Genomic DNA, 23,985 nt, shown 5'->3' on the forward strand with positions numbered 1-23,985 from the left:
TCCCACAGGCAACTTAATAATGCATGGTCATTCTTGGTTAGTTCCTGACATTGTTGGGCTGCAGAGTCTCAAAATAATATGAGAAGCATGCATGCAGATTGGCGCATGCTATAAGGACATTATAGCATGTTTCTACATTTTAGCTCTAAGCTTTATAAACAAAATTAATTGCTCTAGTATTTACTTTATATCCCTTATAGATCCAATCAGTATGTTACATACCAAAACACAGATGACCACATGTTGACTACATGAACATTATCATACGCATGCATATCTGTGCATGCTGTATGACCATTTTTTAGGTGCTTTGAGCACTTGCTGTTATGTAAAGGGGCATTCACTGCCCCTGCACCCATTTGCACTTCTTGCAACTAAGAGTTTTATTACTACGTTGGCAAGATACTTTGGCATATTAATAAAAGTTACTCCCTCAGCAAGTATCCTTGACAGCTAGAGTTTTAACTTGCATTTTAATTGCCAAATGTTTGCATCTTTGACTGTCACTACCACAAAAGCATTATCTGTTGCATAAAGGGCCACACTGGAATACATAGAATATGCCAGTGACCTTAATATTTCGTTGCAACTTAGACCAAAACCAACTGTTAATCTCATAGATTGACCAATTGATAGAACTGAGCCATGCTCTTGATGTCTGTTTAAGACTTTTAATCTCACAATTGTGTGATCATGTTTAATGGTGTTTGAGCTGAGCCAGGCTGTCAATGAAATAAGTGTGGGATAAATAACTGGGGGCCTAACTACTGATCCAGATTCCTCCATAGCCATTGCTCTGCATTTGGTCTACCTCTATCAACAAAGAATAGATAGCTTTAATTCCTCCCGAATCCCAACAGTCATCTGCTTTTGAGTTTCCTGATGGCTAGGCAATAATAATAGTAATGCTGGCTTCTATTTTATATTTCTAACAGTAGAGATGAAGATTGCACATTGAATTATTGTTAGGTTTTTGAGGCTCTTCTTTTCATTGCTGTTAGTCGCCATAGACATTTCAGTTCTGATTTTGTTGGCCTTGGTTCAGAGCTTTCTTCAACTTTTGTATATTGAGAGCCTTGTAAACATTTATTATTGCATCAAGGTTGAAACATTGGACTTCTCTGCCTCAATTGGTAACTACTTAAAGGAGCTCAAGGAATTTATTTGCTTGGGGTGAGTGGAAGAAGGGGAAATTGGGTTTCAGATGGACAGACAAAGAACATAAAGGAAGTTAATTTGAAGGAAAAAATTACACTCTCTCTCTCACACTCACACGCACACGCACACATGCCAACTCCACCTTAGCATTTACAACGTTTTCTAGAATTTATATACATGAAAACTTGCTTTAGGTCTTAGAGGAATTAATTATATTGGAAAATAAATTCTTTTGCAGCTTGGCTGGAGATGAGGGACAGGGATGCTGAAGCAACATACAGGGCAAATGTGAGGAGAAATGATGAGGCCCTGCAGCGAATGCAAAGCAAAGTGCAGGCTGCTGAATACATGCAGCAGAGTTCAGAATGTACGTTCGGTGGGCCATGCTTGCAGCGCAATCAGCAGCTACAATCTGCATTCCGACCAGGATCATGGCCTGGGGAGCAGCAGCACTTACAATACGTGGTGCCTGGACCAAACTTGCAACCTGGTGATCAGCAACAGTACCCAGCAAACTTCTCTTCTAATCCAACCTCATGGCCTAGAGAGCAGCAGTACTTACAATACGTGGTGCCTGAACTAGACTTGCAACCTGGTGAACAGCAGTACCCCGCATACTTTCCTTCTAATCAAACTTCATGGCCGAGTGAACAGCCAATCTTGCAACCTGGTGAGCAGCAGTAGCTAGCAGAGTCGACTTTTGAGCTTGATCCATCCTCTAGTAAGTAGATTCACTTAGAAAGATTGATGCCTATATATATATATATATATAGGCATTTGCTTCTACCAATGCCATTTTAATAATGCATTTTTGGGTAAATAAAATATGAGCAGAGATTGCTAAAGCATGCGGCAATAAATGCTGTTTTTCGATGTGCTCTAACTGTAACCCTGGCAATGCATGCATCCACTGAACTTTCCATGCCTTCTTTATTTTCCTAAGCACTTGCAGGTCTATGAATTATTAAATTTTCTTCTCTACCAATTGGCCACGAAAGAATGCTATTTCTCACATAAAATTATTGAAGTCAACAACCATAAATAAGAGTAACCTTCCAAAAGCTGCTTCAACACCTCTCAGAGGTTTCATCAAATTATCAAAATATACTTCTTGCTTCACAACCATTCAAATCATGCACTTTTCTTGTTCTGGATTGATATCTCCTCTTTCTAGGCAGCCTCTTGCTCCTTCTACCGTATGTAGCTGAACTACGTACGCAAATTAGTTCTTATAGAGACTTTAGCTTCTTTCTCATAGGATATCCTAGCTGTCATCATGTTGTTGGAATAACTTGCCCTGTCACCAAGAGGCTCGTGAGTTAGTATGTTTGACACCTAAAGTTTATAAATGATCTTTCAATTTACCGAACAGTCTCTTTGGCGATTTTCATTACCTTGTATCTGTTTAAACAGCACTATGCCACTAACTGTTAATGCAAGGTTATGACAATTTATTTATTTATTTTTTTCTTTTTTTGAGAGAGAAGTTTGTTTCCTTAATATAGAAAGGCACGCTATGATACCTAGAAAATATTAGTTACCCTAATTTTGATTGCACACTCAGACTCAAAGCAACTAATAAAGTCATAGAGAGTCATAGATTGACTTTGAAGAGAATAGTAGCAAGTAGCAAACCAATTTCACATATGTTGCAAGTAAAGCCAATATATAAGTGTTAAAGACATCAAGCCATGCTCCCGAGGCCGGCTAGTGACCTTTAATTGGACATTTGGGTGGTTGTAGATTAAAATTTTAAGAAATCGAACCAAGTTGTTGATGAAACAGGTTTTCTTAATACATTTGTGCATATAGGAATTTTTTGACCTCTGTCCTATGTTTCATCTGCAAGATAAGGCAAAGTTGAGGATGATGTAAGCAACAAATACATTAATTTCCAGCCTGGTCATTGCTCTGCTTCAGTTTAATGGTAGGATTCAAGGCTGATATGAGAAGGTCCTAACATTGGACTCTGTTTCAATTAGCATTCAGCGGCTCTTTGCTTCGATGCTACTTCAGAGCATACCTGAAGGGGGGCTCCATGCAGTTTTTTATCTTCTCAGAGTGAGGGTAAGAAGAAGGAATGGGATCTTGGATGAAATAGACAAGGAACATGGACTTCTTTTTCCCTGGAGAAAAAAGCTCGGCAAAAGTTTGAACAGGATCAAATTAGAATGCAATCTCTGTCTTTCTCTCTCTCATGTTATTGACTAATTTTCATATAAAAATATGGTTTCAGACCATTTGTAACTTTGCCAACAAATATAGATGGAAACACGATGGAGTTTCAGGAGAACCTAATGGGAGATTGAATTCTGCTGCAGACATGCTAGAGATGGAAGATTTCAATCTTGAAGCAACATTTGAGGTTGACATAAACATAGAGGATTTTCTGGTGCCAATGGAAACTGAAGGGAACGATGCATCTGGGCAGCAGGACCCTGGACACTCGTCATTTGGGCCAAGCGCACTGCATGGTGAGCTTCAGCACTCGACACCCAGTTCATCTCCACTAGCCTCCTTGTCCGGAGAGCAGCAGCATGCAGAGTGCTCGATGCCTGGGCCCATATCAAAATCTGGTGAATGTCCGCACTCAGCATCCAAGACCGATGAGCCGCCGTCTGGTTCGCAGCAGCACTCAGTGCACTCGGAACCCGGACCAAGTTCCCAGTCTGGTCGGCAGCAGCCGTTGCCTCCGTCGTCCTCAGTTGGTGAGCAGCAGCACTTGGACCCAGCAACTGCAGGAGGTTCATTGCCCACCGAGCATCAAAACTCCGGCAATTCCAGGAAATCGTCTTTTAGGCCTACTGGAGAGCCTGGCAAGTGGATATTGGATGCCTGTTTGGGATGGGTGCCAATGCCTTTCCCAGAGGACTTGTTGCCCGCGGAGGTCTCACGGCCTCAAATGCAGCGGCAGAGATCGAGCTCACAGCCTGTTGATCGGCGGCATCCGGTGGCGCATAGCTCACAGCCTGCTGATCGGCGGCACCCGGTGGCGTGTAGCTCACAGTCTGGTGATCGGCGGCGGCAACCAGTGACGGATAGCTCACAACCTGGTGATCGGCGGCGGCAACCAGTGACGGATAGCTCACAACCTGGTGATCAGCGGCGGCACCCAGTGGCGTTTAGCTCACAGCACCCTGGACACTCGAAATTTGGGCCAAGCGACTGCATGGTGAGCTTTAGCACTCGACACCCGGTAGATTTCTACAGAATAAAAATAGTGCAAAAAATTTCTACAGAATAAAAATATGTGTAGAAAATTACTGCAGCTTTAAAGCCGTGCAGATTTTCTACACAGTAAATTTTGTGCAATCTATTTTTTTGCGATCTTTAATTTCTGTACAGAATTTTTTGTACCTTTAAAATCTATGCAAAAAACTCTTGTATTTTTAAAACATGTGAAAAAATTATTGTTGCTTTAAAAAATGTACATATTATTAGCGGTTTCAAAATATATATTGCTACGTTGAAAACATGCAAAAATTACAAAGTTACATTACTTGTTATATTTTTTAGTATGATTATTTAATTTTATTGATATTATTTCTCTTTATTATATTAATTTAAAATCTAAAATCTAACTCAAAACTTTATGAATCAAAAGAGTACTAATAAAAAGATAAATTGGCATATCCAAATTCGTCATAAATTTGTAAGGGAACTCAAAAAGAATAATGTCATTTTTTTGAAATTTGTCAAGTTTGAGAAAAACTTTATAGATTATTTAACCAAGGAGTTGTTTAGGAGTGGAGTCCTAAATTCATCTAAAAGGATGGGGCTTAAGCCCACTATTTGGTCACTGACAGTTGATACCTGACCTCTATGATTGAAGATCCATTAAGGAGGTTCAATACGATAGAAACGAAGCTGATTGAGTGATCGTGTCAGAGCATATTTTTCGGAGTATATCTCCTTCCATCCCTATGATGAGTATTTTTATCAGTGACATAAATATATATTAGAAATGTTGAGTTATACTCTTAATAAGTTCAAGATAGAAAATCTGCAGGGTATTATGTCATAAATACCCTTGGAGGACTTACCTATGTGAGAAGTGTCGTATAGGCTGCGATTAGAGGTTTGGGTTAACCCTAATAAACTTTTCATGAAAAATCAAGATACTAAGCGCAAGGCCTTTGAATGACATTGACCATATAATGATCCAATTAATCCGTACTGTGTATGTGATAAGCAGAAGTCTTACTCAAAAGGACCTAGTTCAAATTCTAATCCACTATAGTTTCTTTGGATAGATACTATCAACACTAAGTAAGGTTCAAGTCCATGGGACACCTCACCCATTGCATAGTATAAGTTACCCAAATATTCTACTATATGATTTTTAAAAAAAATTAAATATTTTGTGGGAGATTGTTGGAGTTTTAATTAAAAAAATTATTTTTTTTTTAATCCCATAACCTTTAGTTGTTTTAAATGTTTTAAAATATCCTTTTTGTGAGACTCCTCTTTCAGAAGAGTTGTGACTCTTCAAAAGAGAACGTTGATTTCCAAAAATATATGGTGTTTCCGAAATATTACGTATCTTCGGAACCATCACGTCTCTTCGGTATTCTAATAGAGTCTATATATAGACTCCTCTGGGATTAATCCTTATCGAATCCAAGCTCACTTATACTCTGTCTTCCGAAAGTTTCTTCCACAAATAGAGTTCTTCCACTAATAGAGTTCTTCCACTCTTCAACCTTTTGCTTTCTATCTTTTCTTTTTTTCTGGACATCTGAAGGAGTCGGTCAGGTCAAACCTTTCTAGCCATCATGCTCGTTAGAGAAGAATCGGGCTGAGACAGATTGTTGTATCTTAGAGACGAGATCGCTGCAAAGCTGCCCGTAATGGGTGAATCGCAGTTTTAGGGCAGTGCATATCACATGCTTCGATTTAGGCAAAAATTTTTCAATCTTAATTTATTTTAGTAAATTATTCTTTTATAATATTATTATAAAGTAACACTATAGCAATTTTTAGATAATAATTTTTCCAACAATTTTTTTCCCACGGTGCTCTGATCCTGGATCGTCTCTTCTAAACCACTCCCACTACCCTCGGCGTGGGCTCCTTTGCTAAGGTGAAACTGGCCGACCATGTTCTCACGGGGCATAAGGTCGATCGCCATCAAGATCCTCAATCGCCCTGTGAGTGCGAGATGAAAGAAAGAACAAGGCTCTCTCTCTCTCTCTCTCTCTCTCTCTCTCCTCTTCTAAAAAGAAATAGAATGAATATGTGTTTATCTGCTTCATGAGTCAATAAAAGGATCTTTTCCACGTAAATAAAAGGGAGACTCCTGAAATTAGCATGGGTGAACCAACGGTAGTTGCTGCCTTGTTGGTATCCGAGAGCTCGCTTTTTTTCGGTTTATTTTTCTTCCTGATTAGTCCCATATCGACTGTGAATATGAAATTGGCTATATTAACCTTAGATGCCTTACCAAGCCTCATCGCCGAGCTCGGTTGCGTGGGCTTGTTACCCAAGCGGGGGTATTAAGGTGGTTGAACTGTGTATGTGGTTATTAGTAGGTCAGGTGCTGCATGGCGCACCACAAAAATGTTCTTGTGTAATTATTCCCCCGTCTCCTTCTTATTCTCCCGAACCTTTCTTCTCTTGCTCCTTGTCCTTAACCCTGTTGTTGCTGACTTGCTGTAGAATTTCCCCTTCTCCTCAACCCTGCACAGAACCGCCACCTTTTTTTTAATGCGTTGTTGGGTTTTACAGTCTTACCTTTTTTTTTAATGCCTTGTTGGGGTTTACGGACTTGCCTAGAAATCTTATTTGTTATGGTAAAGACGTTTGCATTCCTCGGCTCCCTATTAAATACGCCATTCTTTTAGCCCCTTTTTTTTTTTTTCAGTTGAGCGTTAATGTAGTAAACAAAGGTAGCGTGGTAGATCGTGCATTCCCTTCCATGCCGCATGCAAAAGGAGCGATAAATAAAAAGACCATATTATTATGGTCGATTTTTTTATTTGATTTTGGATTTGGATACGGACCTAATATATATTTTTCATTTGGGTTTACAATTAAGGTAAAACAGGATACTGGTTCTACATATTAGGTAATAGATATAATTATCCTTGAGATCCTGTAATTGCAACAGCCTTATGATCACATTTAATATGAAATTAAAAAAAAAATCCTACTTGCTATTAAAGTTTTCTTATTCCTGGCTTATGGTGTGGTATAAAAGAATTGGGTTCAGAATTAAGATAAAAAAGATACTAATTCCATATATATTACATAATAGAAACTCAAAATAGAGAGAAAAAAAAATCCTAGCTGCTAGCTACTACAGTTTTCTTATTGTTGGCTTAGTGGTATAAGAGATTTGGTATTTTGGATGCCGCCAACACCATCAAAAGTTCCAACAATCCTCTTTTACCCTATGTTCACCCAACAATACATAGGAATATTTTGATAAAATAACTGATCTATAACCATCGAATAAAAGAACTGTTCCATAACCACTAAATATAGATTTAGATGGTACCACCTCTTACCATTTTATATGAGGGACGAGATTTGGTTTTGAAAGATGTTGGTTCTCACTATATCCTTGACCTTTGACTCCACGGGTCTCAATTTAATCTGCTAGAAGGTGTGGGCCAAGTAAGGTGGGATGAATATGATATGAAATCTTTTTTGAAAAATTATCTAGTTTATATTTACTGATAATTTTTTTTATTTCAGCCCCTATCATGCCACATATCGAGGATTTATGATTTTAGAAATTTTAAATTTTTGATGTGTGATTTGATATGGAGTTGGGATAAAGATACAGCTAATAATATCAATATTAAAGATGTACTTTTGCCTCCACCAAGAAGATTCTTTTTGAATAAAAAACTAAAATAAACAATTCAACTATCATGGAACTCCACGTAAATAACCTTGACCAAATAATTAAATGATAGGTACCAAACGTAGGCCCGGACATTATTTAAAAATTCCAAACATGCACACTATTTTTTAATCCTAGCAGGTTGATTTCTAATGATGTAGATAGGATTCCGGGCCCGATGCTTTTACACTAATTTATGTCATCCAGGGAATCCCTCGCTACTTGGACCCAGTTCGCATATTAATTTGAATCTTTTAGTGGATCAGCCATGTCCTTTTATCCAATATCACTAACCTATTGGTTATTGACATGACTTAGCACCCACTTATTACGAATAAGAAAGGAATATAAATAATTCTTTTAATACAAATAGAATTACACATTCAAATATATTATAACTACATAATTGTTGGCCGACTGAAGATGGTGTCATTCTTGTCCAGATCCCATTTGATTGAAATGGGGTAATTGGGTAAACAAGTTCTGAAATTTTGAAGATGTCTTCCCAGTGGAAATGTTGGACTTTCCTTAGACTCCTATGATTCTTGTACTCTCCGAAGAATAAAGAGAGGAAGACGAGGACCCACAATGGAGCCTCTATCACTTGCATGATGGAGGGAGACATTAAATTAAATAATTTGACAACCAAATAAATAATATTGGACATTGGATATACTCTATTAATTAGATGATATCGTAGCAATTCATCGAAAATTGTACCTCTACATGGTTTACCAAGCATGCAACTACTATCAATAGCTAAAAATTTCATTTCATTTTTTTTTTTTTTGGCAGTTGAATCGACACTTGGGACATGGGTGGCATGGGATGAGCTTTAACATGGTATGAAGTTTTTTTAGGCTTACCTTGACATTGCTCTTTCTTGAAAGCAAGCAATTAAGAGTGAAATTAAGTTTTCCAACTATCTCTACTATAAAAGGTGTACAAGCACATGCGAGTCCCGTATTACGCTAAACTGCTATAAGTGGAAATGCGGGATATAGTAAGCCACATGGCCGCTTTCTACGTATAAATGAATGAAGGAGAACCAAGTTGGGAATGGGGATGGGGTGAAAAGGTCAGCGGCTTTCAAGGACTCTTCCTCTCTCTTCTCCGGACTTGGATGGGCCCCGTGTTGATGGCTGCCCTGAAGATTCTGATTCCGAGATTTTCTCACTTTCCGAGAGAATCCACGCCGCAAGTTTCTCATGCCAGTTGGACCCATCGCAACCCTCGCCCGTCGACAACGATTTGCGCGTTGCAGTTGAAGCGGGGGCTTTAAGTCGTTGATTTTTTTTGTTATGGCCAGTGATTGTGCGATCTTTCAGTATATATTTAGAAAGACTAATAGGATCACGAACTGGATGGCTTCGTACGTGGATAGTCATTTTGGGTCATCATATGGATTGGAGAGGAAGAGTAGTCTAAATTTATTATTTTTCAATTTTATTGAATATATTCGTTCTAAAAATATATATAAAAAAATATAATGCATTTATTGTCCATAAATCTCAAAGCGATCGATGAAATAATTGAATGGTTAATCCATGAGAGGGAAGTCAAATCCTTCTTTTGTGCAAAAGATGCACCCTTGGCCCTGTAGTATTAACACGGTTCTCTAAGAATAACCAATAATTTATGTACTGTTTGTTTTTTAATTGCACCAATTTCCAAATGCTGTGCATGGCTAGGAAATCATATGGGGATATATATAGTTTTCAGAACTATCACACGCTTTTTCTTTTTACTTTTGTTCGACTCCATTACATAGATTCAGTCCTCGAGATAAGTTTATTAATTCGAAGAAAAAAAAATCCTACCAACCAAGCTAGGGTCGCACCTACATGGAAAAGTTTCGATGCATACTACAAAGTTTAGCGCAGCCTAGCATGTAGCACTTAAATTGTGTTAATCAGCACCGAGCATGCATCTAATAAGATTACATTTACTTCATTAGATATATTGAGGAAATTATGTTTTTAAATTGACAGCTAAGTGTTGAGATGTGCAATTACTATTAATGTGTACATCACATTCTTGCATTTTGAGAACTAATGTTTATATTAATCAGAATTTAAAACATTTTTGAGACACAAACTTCTTGTCTGGTGCAACAACTTCATCTTATTTGATAGGTTTTTGGTTATCGATACACGTATCATGCAAATCAAATGCCAGACTAACGAGTCTTGGACAAGAGTGTCATTCTATAATCATGGGTGCACGTAATTCCTTCTGTGTCTTCCAACCCCAGGGTCCCTATGAATGTTCTTTCCCAAGAGGACATGGATTGCGCGCCATTAAAATGTCCTTCTCGTTGGGGTTGGAACGACCTATAAAACCTGCTGTGGTTCAAATTTGGCCCGAAGGTGATCATGTTGGGAGAGTCGAAGGAGCTGCCAGCTAGTGCTGAGAAAGGAGAGCCACATCGCGTGCGCCGACGTACCTGCACAAAGCCTCACTGGTGGTTCCGATGAGGGCACTCCGATGCTCAAGTTAGAATGGATCTTAGTTGGTCTTCCAAAAGTTCTCTAGGCATTACCTGAGGGGGTTATTTATAGTTTCCATAGAGGTGTCCAAGTGGCGGAGGTATGATCCGTTCTCATCATGGAAGGAAATGTCTTTTAGCCAAATGGCGCGCAATTAGAGCTTGCTTGAAGTACAAGATCTTTTGTCCTAAACATGACGATCCATTTTACCCTCCATCAGAACCTGAAAATATTTAAAAAGATGTATGCCACGAAACATCCAAAGGGCATCTTATATTATTATTGAGGAGGACATCTTGATGGTGGCTATCTACTATCAAGTAAAACCTGCTACAAAAACTAGATTCCATTGTCTGATACAAGATTGCTGGAAAATAGGTGCTCTACTTTAGTATAAGATGATATATACAAAACGTCAGCACCAATGTATTAACAACAATAATTCTACCAAAATAGGTAAACATCATCAAGTACCCCATATCCAATACCATAACTACTGTACTCTTATCGCACAAAACAAGTCTAGGCAATTTTACTAGTAAATCTAAAACAAGAGGCCATGTTAGTCTCATAAATGCGTACGTAGGGGGTGTCCTAGGAATAAAAAAAATAGGGCCAATTTATTGAATGATGGGAAACCAATTTATTTATCTCCGAGTTGGGTAAGTATGTCAACCTATTTCATATGTAAATGTTGCACATAAGAAATTAATATAACAATGTTTCTTTTTTAAGAAGAGCATAAGAACATGAGTAAGTTAGTTAGCTAAAAAAGTTGACCAACTTTTTCACATTTGATTCACGCCAGTTTATAATTAGTTTGTGATTTAAAAAAAAAAAGGTAACTTCCATTTATGCACATCTGAAAATATATATAGGGCGCACTTGGTTCACAATCATAATTGGAATAGAAATAGAGTCAAAGTAACCCTATTGCTCGATGTGTTTGGATCATGACCCAAAACCAATTACAAAGAAAGATATTTTTGGAAACTCAATTAAAACGAGAAGTATTTTTTAAAAAAATTAATTTTTTAGGATAAAGATAGTGGACTGATTTGGAAAACCAGAAGTGTAACAAGATATCACACAACCGTAGTATATTTTTAGGGATTCAAATTTTCGTTGGTCAAGTATATCTCAAGTTGCTATATATATGCCGAGTAAAAATAACTACAGATTCATTGGATGTTCAAATCCTAAAATCCGGTCTACATTCAGAATACAGAAACTGAATGGTATCTATCCTCGCTTTTGATTTTTGTAACAGCTCGGAAAAAGAAAACAACCAATATTTCCCTTCCAATAATAGCGGGAGTTCCAGGTAATATACAACTAAGCTGTCCTTCCAAACGAACGGCCGCAGAGCTTTCCACCAAAAAAAAAAAACGCGGAAAGAGAGGGGCACGATCGTAAAATCCAGTCCACGCGAGATTCTCTACGAGATTCTCAACTCCCCTGCGTCCATAATTCTATTCCTCCACGCTCCTGGCTCCTCCTATAACTATAACGACCGGCCCCGAGTCCGAGTACGCCACCAATACCTCCACAAATTCCTCCCCCAATCCGGCGGAGACGATCTAAAGAGAAGAAGAGGGATGGATAAACGAGAAGGAGAGCGAGAGGCGGCGACGAAGGCGTCGATGGACGTGGAAGCTATCCCCGGGGCCGGCGTGGAGGATGAGGAGAACTCGCCGATCGAGCAGGTGCGGTTGACGGTGTTGACGACGGACGACCCGACGCTCCCGGTGTGGACGTTCCGGATGTGGTTCATCGGGATCCTGTCGTGCTCGCTGATGGCGTTCTTGAACCAGTTCTTCTCCTACCGGACGGAGCCCCTCATCATCGGCCAGATCACGATCCAGGTGGCGTCGCTGCCGGTGGGGCGTTTCCTGGCGAGGGTTCTGCCGGCGACGAAGTTCCGGCTGCCGGGATTCGGGGATCGGAAGTTCAGCCTGAACCCGGGGCCCTTCAACATGAAGGAGCACGTGCTGATCTCGATCTTCGCGAACGCCGGGTGCGCGTTCGGGAGCGGGTCGGCGTACGCCGTCGGGATCGTCGACATCATCAGGGCCTTCTACAAGAGGAGCATCTCCTTCATCGCCAGCTGGCTTCTCATCGTCACCACTCAGGTTACCTTCCCCCCATCGTCTTCCTTCGTTTCAAATTTGTTTCATTGGGTTGGGGATCATGCTAGCATGCGCCGGGGAACGAAGAAGAAAGAGAGAAAAAAAAATAGACGGGATTTGGGACGGGGGCTGGTGCTAACGTGAGCGTGGGTGGGATGGATGCAGGTTTTGGGTTACGGGTGGGCGGGCCTGTTGAGGAAGTACGTGGTGGAGCCGGCGCACATGTGGTGGCCGGGCACGCTCGTGCAGGTCTCTCTCTTCCGGTACGTTTTCTTGCTATGTATCTCTTTGATTGCTTTAAGCTTGCGCTCCTCCGGTCTCAATACAGCCCCTTTTACCGCATATCATGCGTTAATATAGCGAATTCTCCCTTTTCAATATCATCGTAGCTATTTAGAAGGCTACGATGTGGATTCTCCCGTGTAATATTTATGCAGACCTCAGAGATTTCAATCTCTTTTCTTTTTCTTATTAAACAGTCAATTGTATGATGGGGAAGCATGACTATTACATGAAGGTTTCAATTTTTATAGTGTAGCTTTATTTATCTAATTATTAAAATTTTGTATGTTTATATAATATATCTTAGAAACAATAATTAGTTGTACAAGCCTAAGTATCCAATTAATACATCCAATAAATTTGTATTGCAATGTTTTCTAGTTTATATAATTCATAAATTAGATCCACCTTGATACAATTTTTAAGAAGAGCCTGACTCAAAAAGGCTAATAAGAATGAGACTAAATATACAAGGCCCTCATAATACATTCTAGTGTAGTTGTAGAATACTAATAATAGGAAGGTTTGCAAGGTTTCGCATCACAATAAATATGGATTTCATTAATTTTTTCAGAAAACTTCCGTCGGATGGTTGTCACATAGATGAGTCAGTACAATGTCGATTTATAGCAAAGGTCCGCATTGGCGGGTAGCCCACAATTTGGTGAATCCACCTCGCACATCACATCATCGACCCCTCGATGTATCCACCTCCTAAACGCCGTTATCCTACTTTATAAGTTGGCCTGTGCTCACACGTTGTTTTGGTGCGCTTGGGAGACTGCTAATTGGAATTGGACGATGCTGGGTCACGGCTAATGGACCCATGCTGCCACAAGGCCATTACTTTATGCAATCCTTTTTGATGCAATAAATCCTTACGGCCCAAAATAATAATTTCAAGTATGTTTTTATGTTTAAGGTTTTGTTTATCTATCTTGCTAATAATGTTAATAATGTTAAATTAATGTAAACCACAGTCAGATGATTTTTTTTAAAAAAAAATCAGGCAATGCTGCACATAAATACCACAGTTTTAAAATAAATCATTAAATGATATGCTGTAGGCCGATTTACTTGACATATATGACCAAAAAACAAATTAAATACAGTACAGAGTGAAAATTAATAATTTTCTTACTTCCCCTAATTGCAAATATACTTTTTAAGATTATGGCACTTCATACCACACTATAAGATTTTCCATATCAATAATTTGCTTGTCAATAAACTTATCATTATATAGTAAGAAGGTAATCTTATGGTCCTGTTAGCGGACAGGCGGAAAATAGCACCTGTGTTCCTCGTATTTATGAACTGTTGTAAGCCATTTCACACTAATGTTCATTTCTGGCAGCAGAGAAATCTAGTTGTTTGAACTCATTTAATAATAAAACATATTGTTCAATATTCATAAACACCACCGAGTAACCTAAAAAACACAATTTTGAATCCGCAGGGCACTGCATGAAAAGGAAGATAGCCGCATGTCAAGAGCCAAGTTTTTTGTCATCGCACTCGCCTGCAGCTTCTTATGGTATGCGGTTCCAGGGTTCTTGTTCCCGACCCTCACCAGCATTTCATGGCTGTGCTGGGTCTTCTCCAAGTCTGTCACAGCCCAGCAGCTTGGGTCTGGCATGAGGGGCCTGGGCATTGGGGCATTCACCCTAGACTGGTCGGCGGTTTCCTCTTTTCTCTTCAGCCCACTGGTTTCCCCCTTCTTTGCCATCGTCAACGTATTTTTCGGCTATGTCCTCATCGTCTACATTGTCACCCCGGTGGCTTATTGGGGTCTAGACTTGTACCACGCCAAGACATTCCCCATCTTCTCCTCACATTTATTCACCTCCGCCGGCCAAAATTATGATGTCCATGCCATTGTCAATAACAAGTTTGAAATTGACGTGCAAGCGTATGAGAAGCAGGGAAAGATCAGTCTGAGTATTTTCTTTGCTCTGAGTTATGGTCTTGGATTTGCTACTATTGCTGCTACAGTTACACATGTGGCATTTTTCTATGGAAGGTACGTACGTCTCCATATGTACGAGATTACAATACGACTTGCTCTGCTGTTTCTTTATGTGTTTGAATGGTTCTTGCATCGCTCACCATTTAACTGCTCCATGGAGGCAAACATCCTATGCATGCTTGTGAGTTCTAAAGCATCATATAATTATACGACTGCTATTGATCATGCATTCATCTGTAGGAAGGCATGAAATGTTAGATGCACATAATTGTTAAGTCATTTGCCATTCTCTAATCTTCGAATCACAATTTTATGGTGTGGTGGCTCTATTTAAGTGAAAGTATTTTACTTCACTACCGAATTGGATAAATTTGCAGGGAGATTTATGACCGGTTTCGCGCTTCATATAAAAAGAAGGCTGATATTCACACCAAGTTGATGAGGAATTACGAGGAGATACCCGGCTGGTGGTTTTACTCCCTGCTAATAGTGACATTTGTGATTTCTCTAATCCTATGCACTGTGTTGAAGGACCAGGTTCAGCTGCCATGGTGGGGGCTTCTCTTTGCCTGCGCTATGGCCTTCCTCTTCACTCTCCCCACCAGCATCATAACTGCAACTACAAACCAGGTACAAACTAATGCCTCACAAACTTTTCTAATGCTGCACGCGCGATAAATGCATGGCTGAAAGAATCATCCAAATGATACCTCTTTTTATGAGCAAAACTCCAAATGATACCTCCACGACTCCAGTGCTCACTGTTTCTTGTTTTGCTCTGTTTTAAAAAGACCCCGGGTCTCAACATTATTACAGAATACGTCATGGGTCTGATTCAACCGGGGAAGCCAATTTCCAACGTGTGCTTCAAAGTTTATGGCTACATGAGCATGGCTCAAGCTATCTCCTTCCTCGCTGACTTTAAGCTCGGCCATTACATGAAGATTCCACCCAAATCAATGTTCATAGTTCAGGTACACTCATTAGAACCCAATACGTATCTGACCGTTTTATCATCTTTATTGGCTCAGCAGCAGCTACCTCCAAAACAATTCTATATCCTCCCGACTCACTCTTCTCGACAGTTTGTTGGAACCATCATCGCAGGAACGATCAATCTTGCTGTCGCATGGTGGCTGCTAGGTTCTGTCGAGAATATTTGCAACGATCAACTCCTTCCGGCAAACAGCCCTTGGACATGCCCAGGCGATCGGGTCTTCTTCGACGCTTCGGTCATTTGGGGTTTGGTCGGACCCAGGCGTATCTTTGGGCCGCTGGGCAACTATGGAGCGCTCAATTGGTTCTTCGTCGGTGGAGCTCTAGGTCCCATTATCGTGTGGATCTTTCACAAGATATTCCCAGGCCAAACTTGGATCCCCTTGATTAACCTTCCAGTCTTGCTTGGAGCCACAGCTGCTATGCCTCCAGCCACATCAGTGAACTACAATTCTTGGATTGTAGTTGGAACTGTGTTCAACTTCTTCGTCTATCGGTACCGAAAGAAGTGGTGGGAGAGGTATAATTACATTCTCTCCGCTGCACTGGATGCTGGCGTTGCATTCATGGGGGTGGTCTTGTACTTCGCATTGAGCCTAGAGAACGTAAGTATTGACTGGTGGGGAACTGCCGGGGAGCATTGTCCTCTTGCAACTTGTCCCACGGCCAGAGGGGTGCAAGTAGATGGCTGTCCCGTCTTCTAATCCGCTCTGCTACATTTCATCTTTCTTTTATCCTTCTCTGTGATCAAAGTATGAGGTCCTCTGCTGAAACTCTGTTTATTTTACTCGGTTCATATTGTACCCATTCATACAAATGATTCCTTAGAATGCTTAAAAGTACTTTGGTCGTTGATTCTTCTCAATCAAAACCAACAATTCCGAAATCAAACAAATTTTTTGGTTTGTTAGTTCTTGCCAACCAAAACCAACACTTCCAATATCAAATAAATTTCCTGGATTTATTCAAGGAAGTTGCAAAATCTGAGTTTTCTGAAGACAATTCAGCAAAGCGATTGACCACTAGAACTGCAATTACTGCATCCACTACATTTCATGTAAGTTAAATGCATCATATTCAACTATTAGAAGGTATCTGTAGGTTTCTGCTCCTTCCACATGGCAGCACACTAACAAAAACAGCAGAGAAGTCAATCTTGAAAAGAACAGGAGCCGAAGCAAACTCCAGGATGGAGGCCAGAGATTCTAGAACTCCAGTCAGCCACCCTGCGATACTGGAAAAAGAGAAAATGGTCAGCATCTGTAATCTCTCCTCGATCCTGGAAAAATCACACAATGTTCCATTTGCTGGATGATTGCATGCACGCACACAAAAATTAAGTTCCCATAGCAACTACCTTTGTATACCTGATCAGAGAATCACGCTGCACCGCCTTTATTAAAGGCTATGGAGACATACGAAAAAGGAACATTTGCACCTAGCAGCCTCATCCATCTCACTTAAGTGTACATATGCAAATATGTTGAGCAGCAAAAATGAAGCCAGGTGACCATGTCCTCCAGCCATTTGCAGCAGACTAACCAATTAGTTGCATATAGGAGAACAACAGACTACTTGAAATATTTTTGGATAGATTCTCTTCACCGAATAGTTTATTTGGCATTAGATTCTTCATAGAACGGTCATTGAAACACCATATAATCATTACATAAACACGATCGAAATTCATTAGCAATTACAGCTCTTCTCAAACAAGCACCAGGATTCCATCACACCTTGCTGCGCACATCCAGGTCGTCACATTGAATATTGAATGAGACAATATTAGATGACATTAAACATTCTTTCTAGTTAAAGAATCAGATACCGCTACCATCCATGAAATTAAGGATCTGAAAAAGAGTTCCATGCCCCTACATTTCCTCCCTCAGGTACCCTTCTCCGAGCAGCCTGCGGCAATCTGCAATCATCACACCCCTATACACTGCCATCTGAAGCATCAGCTACCGATCTTTTACACGACTCGACACGTCCTAAATCATGTAGTCTAGCTCCTTCGAGCAGCTTTAAGACAATCTGCAATTGTTTTGCCCCTGCACATAGCCATCTTAAGTGACAACCAAATTTATAATCTTTTCTACGCATGACTCTCATCTGTCGAGCACATTTAAATAGTTTTTTTTTGAAAAAAAGAAAACATACATATTTATCACAGGACAAACTGAGCTAAGTTCTTAGTGATGCTTATTCATACTATTTCTCATTAATAAAGAAGAAAATGGTGTAACAATTTCCTTAAGGTGTCAAAAAGGTCGACAATTCTATGTTTGTATGTGCATATACATAAACAAAATTGGATTAAGTTTAACTCAAACGATTCTGTGCTTATCTATTCTCTCACCATTTTTGAAAGTATGTTTAATGTACTTCCACTACAACAAATATGAGCTTTGCCGACTCTTTTATCCCGACGCTAGGGGAAAGCGTCGGGAAAGTTTGGCTTAGATCCAGCCTTTGCCGACGCTTTCTCTAGCGTCGGTAAAGGTTTACATACAACGCTTAAAAGCGTCGGGAAAAGATAAAAAAAACGACGACGCATAAAAGCGTCGTTATAAAACCGTTCGCCCAACCCCCTCTCCTCCATCGAGAGCCGACTTCCCACCCACCTCCATCGAGAGCCGACTTCCCACCTCCGTCGAGAGCCGGTGCTTCCCCGATGCCCGCTGCCGTCTTCCTCCTTCCGTTCGCCCAGCCCCCTCTAAAATTTGGTCGATGCCCTACTTGTGCGCGCGCCGACTTCCCACCTCCATCGCGAGCCGGTGCTTCCCCGCTGCCGTCTTCCTCCTTCTCCTCTGAGGTAAGCCTCCTCCTCCTCCTCCTCCTCCTCCTGCTGCTGCTGCTCGTCCTCCTCCTCCTCCTCCTCCTCCTGCTGCTGAGCAGATCAAATGATTGCGACCAAGAGATCGTTGCAATGGATGCTGGGAAGGGCGATTGGGGCGAGGAGCATGTGCGCCCTTCCCCACAAATCCGCCCCCTCCTCTTCCGAGGAACTGATGAGAATGGAACACCAGTATAGCGCTCATAAGTAAGCTATGTTGTTGTACCCCACACCACTCCCCTTCTTAGATCTCAAATTCTTGCGGCCTTGATCTAATGCTTTCCTCACTTAGATCCTCTGTTATTTATGTAGATTTATTATATTTGGTTTTGTTGGATGTCGATGCTACCAGGTCTCTGACTCGGTCGATCTTGGTTTTGTTGGGAAGGAAGAAATGTTTGTCAATGTTTCTGTGTTTTGTTTATGGGTTTATCTATGGTTTTGACAAGTCTGGTTGGTGCATGATGATATGCTGATTGAAATTGGAGGGTTGCCATGGCTTTTAAGAGTTAGTGATGCTGATTTTCAGCTGATGCTAATTTTTGATACGATGAGAGTTGGTGCTATTCTTTCTTTGTTGTTTGGCTTTTTGCTCAGTAAACTTGGAATTTTTGGGCTTGGTTTGATCTGCTGCTGTAGTTTGTGGTAGTCGTATAAACCGGTGATGAATCAAGGCTTTGCTCTTGTATACAGCAGTACTAATGTTGGAGCTTCTAATACACTTGATACCTGTTTAGAAGCAACAAAATACTTAGTTGGCTTTTTTCTGATCAACTTCATGCTCTGATATGTTGGCTGTCTCTATAGTGGTCGTCTTCTGCTTGTGCGCTTTTAATAGTCCACGCTGCATTGCAAGTTCTAACTTTGTCTCATGAAAAACCATGAAATTAGGTTTACATATAAGGACATTGAAACATGTGTAACTATATATTGAAGAGATTGTAGGAGTCTGTTGATGATAGTGCTGATTCTGCTGAAGAACATTTCCACATTTGATACGCTTGTGAGGAGACAGAGACTTGGATGGATGTTGAAGGGTTAGGGTAGTGGATTCATGGACTTTATATAACGTACATGGAAGTTGTGGAAAGGAATAGAGATGGACTTTATATAACGTACATGGATGTTGTGCACGCTAGATGACTTCTTTCCTTGTTTCTTTCACTCTTTAAACATTAAGGGTTCTGCTTCACTACAACTGCACTTGCTCTCAGTTCAGGCTAGTTAGCTTTCAAGGCATTTTGTATTTTGAGCTACAAGTTTATCATGGTTCCAATTGAAGGCTTAATTTTAAAGGGTAGCCATTGGTTGGTCCTTAAATCATGTGTCTTCTTTAAAGTGCGCAACACAAGTTTGTTTCATGTTTGACTGTTTATATATATGAGCTCAGGGGAGATCATGCACCTGGATATCTGATATCTGGTCATTACGCTATTGATTAACTTCAAATCAATTTTTCCTGCAGGTACTAGGGCCTAACATCTTTTGTTGGTTATGCCCTGTATCAAAGTTCAAAGGCTCTGGTCTCCGATTTCCCACTGCATTTGACCTTCCAATATCTACAACACTAACTTGACGTATCAGGTGGCAAAGATAAGAGTAATTTGTCTATAGAAGATGGAAACCATGTAAATTTTTGTGGTTGAGCCTCGCTTGGGAGTGGCACTTACAATCGTGAAGTGCTTGCCCTACGTTTTTGGTCTGACACGAGGGCTTCAAGTTACTTCTGTGGGCTGCTTATAAACTACAGGAAGGGTAAGCAGATGGAGTGCCCTTTGCAGGGGGGGTATCCTAGGGTCTGTAAGTCCCACCATAATAGTCCGGTGAAATCTATTGGGAAGTTATGTGCCTGCCTTCAGGTGATTTATTTTGATATGGAACCTCATAAGCCTTTGACATGTGCTCGATGTTTCCTGTGTTCCACCTGGTGTAGGTTCTGAGAGGCCTTTGCTTCCTTTTGACAAGGTAGAGGAGCAGGAAGACAGGAAGAAGGATGAGGCTAAGCCTGTCTCCTATCCATATTCCTTCTTCCACCTCATTTTCTCCCTTGCCAGCATGTATGCCAAATGTTGGAATCAGACCGAAGTTGGAATATCAATTCCATTCTAGCCTTTATTATTCCAAACAAACATTGCATTAGGCTTACAAAATATCTATTACAGATCTTGTGCTACTTGGTGGATAAGTATTTTATAAACTCAAAATGAGCATAAGGTGCTCTTGTAGGTGCTCTTGTATGCATTTTGAATTCCGTCATATTAACTTTGGCATCTGTATCCAACACTTTGTTGTGGAAAAGAAATAGATAAGCTAAACAATTGTTATTTTTTTTTCCAGATCCAAATACACATATATTATGGATAGAGAATGCAAATGCAAAATTGAAGGCTATCCATGACATCGAAGCAGGTCTGTTAAGGCACAATTTTTGTTCCAGTTACCTTATGAACTATTTGCATTATACTATCCTTTTCTTTTCTACTATGAATGGAAGCTAATTGTCTTGATAATTAATTAATATTTTAACTGGTTTAGGTGAGGAACTGCGGATCTGCTATATTGATGTTAGCATGGGTTATGAGGCTCGGCAGAAAATTCTTGCTGAAGGTTTTGGTTTCAAGTGTAGCTGTCTTCGGTGCTTATCTGGCGAATAACAAGCATTTTTCTTATATTTTAATAGGGATGATCTTACACTCCAAGAGGATTAAAAGTACTGAAGGCGGCTAACAGCAAAGCCCAGGACTCCTGAAGGTAACTAACAGCAAATCCTATTTCAGGGCAGCAGATGGCCCTGCCTCCATTTACACTATGCTGTTGGTAGAGATGCCAACTGGCATTGAAACCAACAAGACTGATGCCAATTCAGTTGTTTCAACCATCATGCAGGGATCACTGGATCAAACAGAGCATGCATTTTCTTTATCTCCAATAGCTCTTTTTTGTTAATGCTTCTCGGAAGCCTTGGACTCTTAACCAGCCCAGTTTTCATGCTCACGTGTTTCTAAGGTTAGTTTTCATGATTATGCTTTTATATGTTCACCTTTGGTTGTAGTTAATTGTGCTCATGTATTAATTCTTTATTGTTGGTCAAACAGGGTGGTACAGTGCAAGTTAGGTTTCAGCCTTACATTGGACAGTATTTAGCAGCAGCAGCGGAAAATGTGGTGACTATTTTTGATGTTGAGACTGACAGAAAGATATACACAGCAGAAAATGATGGGGGCTTCTACTCGGCCATCATTAAAGTTAATTGTTTAATGTGCAATAGAATTATTGAAGCCTTCTGTTTGTTATAATTATTATATTGCTATATTGTATTTGAAGAATAGTTGGAAGAAGGAACAAAAATTGTACCTTATGCATCATGCAGGTTATATACTAGTATTAACTTTAAAATATAGCCCCCATATCGTAGATTGTGTACTTAGGAATTTGAGATGTATATTTTTAGAATGTTTTTGAAGTACAATGTAATCAAATATTATAATATGAATGTAATCAAAGTTCTTGTTTGTGACGTGTATTTTGTTATATATGTGATTTAGTGTATTTGTTTTGTTAGAATATAATGTGTACAGGGTATTAAAAATTACTTTTATAATTTTTTTTTTAAAAAAAATCATTTGCCGACGCTTTTAAGCGTCGGCAAAAGCCTGGCACGCCTTTGAAGTTTGCCGACGCTCAAAAGCGTCGGCACAACACTGGGTATCTGCACGCCTTTGAAGTTTGCCGACGCTTAAAAGCGTCGGCATATGCCACCTATTTAACGACGCTTAAAAGCGTCGGCATAGCCGACGCTTAAAAGCGTCGGCATAGACCGCCGACGCTTTCTTCACGCGTCGGCCTAAACCGGCCCCACGCCCACCTGCCCGACGTGGGAGCCACGCTTTGGGGAGCGTGGGTGAGAAATTCGCCGACGCTTAAAAGCGTCGGTATAGGCCAAATATAGCGCCGGGAGAGATCAATTATTTTGTAGTGTTCCTACAACCACCGAATAAATTGTGCATTTTGTTTTTTTCTTTTATATTTTTGGACAAAAAAGTACTGCTTCTTTCTTGTTTTGGTACGACAGCTACTGTCTCTCTCACACACATAAATATGCTTTTGCACCCTCACACATTTCACAGTGTTAAAGTGTCATCAATTGGATTATGAAGTTCACCTTCCTTTGTAAGAAGAGGAACAAGTTTTTATAATCTTTAAGGAGAGTACTGTGAGAACAAGGGAAATAATAGGGTGATGTCATTAATATATACTCGACTTCCAGTCTCTATGGACTTGTCTGGTCATCTTACAACATATGCAAGGTTTGGAATCCATAATTTTGATAAAAAAACACTAACACTTATTCTTTCCAAATGTTAGTCCCTTCCTAAAAATTCGAGTGCTGTTTATTTCAGGATAAAGAATATGGTTTCTTTCAGGTTATTCTGCCTTGTGCCCTATTTCATCCCACGGGCAAAAGTGGTATTAGAAAAACTAAACTGCCACTTTTTTCCTACCTAGACGAGCTAAACCGGGATTAGGCTAAAGGAAGGATAACTTTTTTCCAGGTTAAAGTTGGTTAACGTAGTTTTTCTGAACTAACTCATTCATCATGTGTCTAGTGAATCACCACCAAACAGGATCTAGAGGTGCACAACACTTCAAAACTAAATTTTTAGAATTCAACAAATAATGTAGCTCTATTAATTTGGAATATCAAGATGAATGTCTCTCCATTGGTGGGCACCTGAATTGTCCAATGAGCAACAAATGACCAGCCCTCTCAGATCAACATGCTGAGATGAGAGCTCTTTTGTTGGCTCCATATGATTCGGTATCTCTGAGATTTCTAAACTCAGTGCAAACAGATAGCATAATCTTCATAGATGAACTTCATGACCTGAGAAAATCCCCATGAGTGCACCATGTGATCACTGATTACATAATTAAAAGTTACAAAATTCCTTGAGTCAAAAAGAGCATCCTTCAGTTTTAGAATTATGGAGCCCAACGTGAGCCAGTTCAAGACTAATTCAATTCCTAACACGCATTCCCTACCTACTGTCCCCAGGGACATGTCATCGGCGCCACTGGCATTAGTTCTTGCAACTATATAATTGTTCTTCTAATACTAAGCTCCTTGAAGCATATGCCTCCATTAAGAGCATGTGTATTAGAATTCCTCATTGTTTCTTGATATCCATATTTGATAATACATATTTTTTTTAAGAGATGCATATCCTTTAGTCTACGACTCTTCAAAAAATGGAAGTGAGTTCAACTTATTA

General features: G+C 40.0%; 1 protein-coding gene and 1 long non-coding RNA gene across 7 annotated transcripts; both read left to right on the forward strand.

The window, feature by feature from the left end:
* Positions 1-12,007: 12,007 nt before the first annotated feature.
* Positions 12,008-16,768, forward strand: LOC103714570 (oligopeptide transporter 4-like). Its single transcript, XM_008801861.3, has 6 exons — positions 12,008-12,629; positions 12,792-12,889; positions 14,368-14,931; positions 15,255-15,507; positions 15,669-15,851; positions 15,963-16,768. Exons 1-6 carry the CDS (start codon positions 12,096-12,098, stop codon positions 16,575-16,577), a joined length of 2,247 nt encoding a protein of 748 aa, XP_008800083.1. The 5' UTR covers positions 12,008-12,095; the 3' UTR covers positions 16,578-16,768.
* Positions 16,769-18,406: 1,638 nt separating this feature from the next.
* Positions 18,407-22,229, forward strand: LOC120105919. 6 transcript variants are annotated; one of them, XR_005508172.1, is made up of 6 exons: positions 18,408-18,691; positions 18,775-21,121; positions 21,248-21,319; positions 21,393-21,463; positions 21,599-21,718; positions 21,808-22,229. It is a non-coding gene; the product is annotated as an uncharacterized LOC120105919 (long non-coding RNA). The 6 variants fall into 6 exon arrangements; XR_005508169.1 differs by having other exon boundaries at positions 18,775-20,467; positions 21,050-21,121; positions 21,248-21,463; XR_005508161.1 differs by having other exon boundaries at positions 18,417-18,691; positions 18,775-18,919; positions 20,178-21,121; positions 21,248-21,463; positions 21,808-22,221.
* The last annotated feature ends 1,756 nt before the right edge of the window (positions 22,230-23,985 follow it).

This window comes from Phoenix dactylifera, chromosome 2, assembly GCF_009389715.1.
Source record: "Phoenix dactylifera cultivar Barhee BC4 chromosome 2, palm_55x_up_171113_PBpolish2nd_filt_p, whole genome shotgun sequence".
Classification (NCBI taxonomy): Eukaryota; Viridiplantae; Streptophyta; class Magnoliopsida; order Arecales; family Arecaceae; genus Phoenix; species Phoenix dactylifera.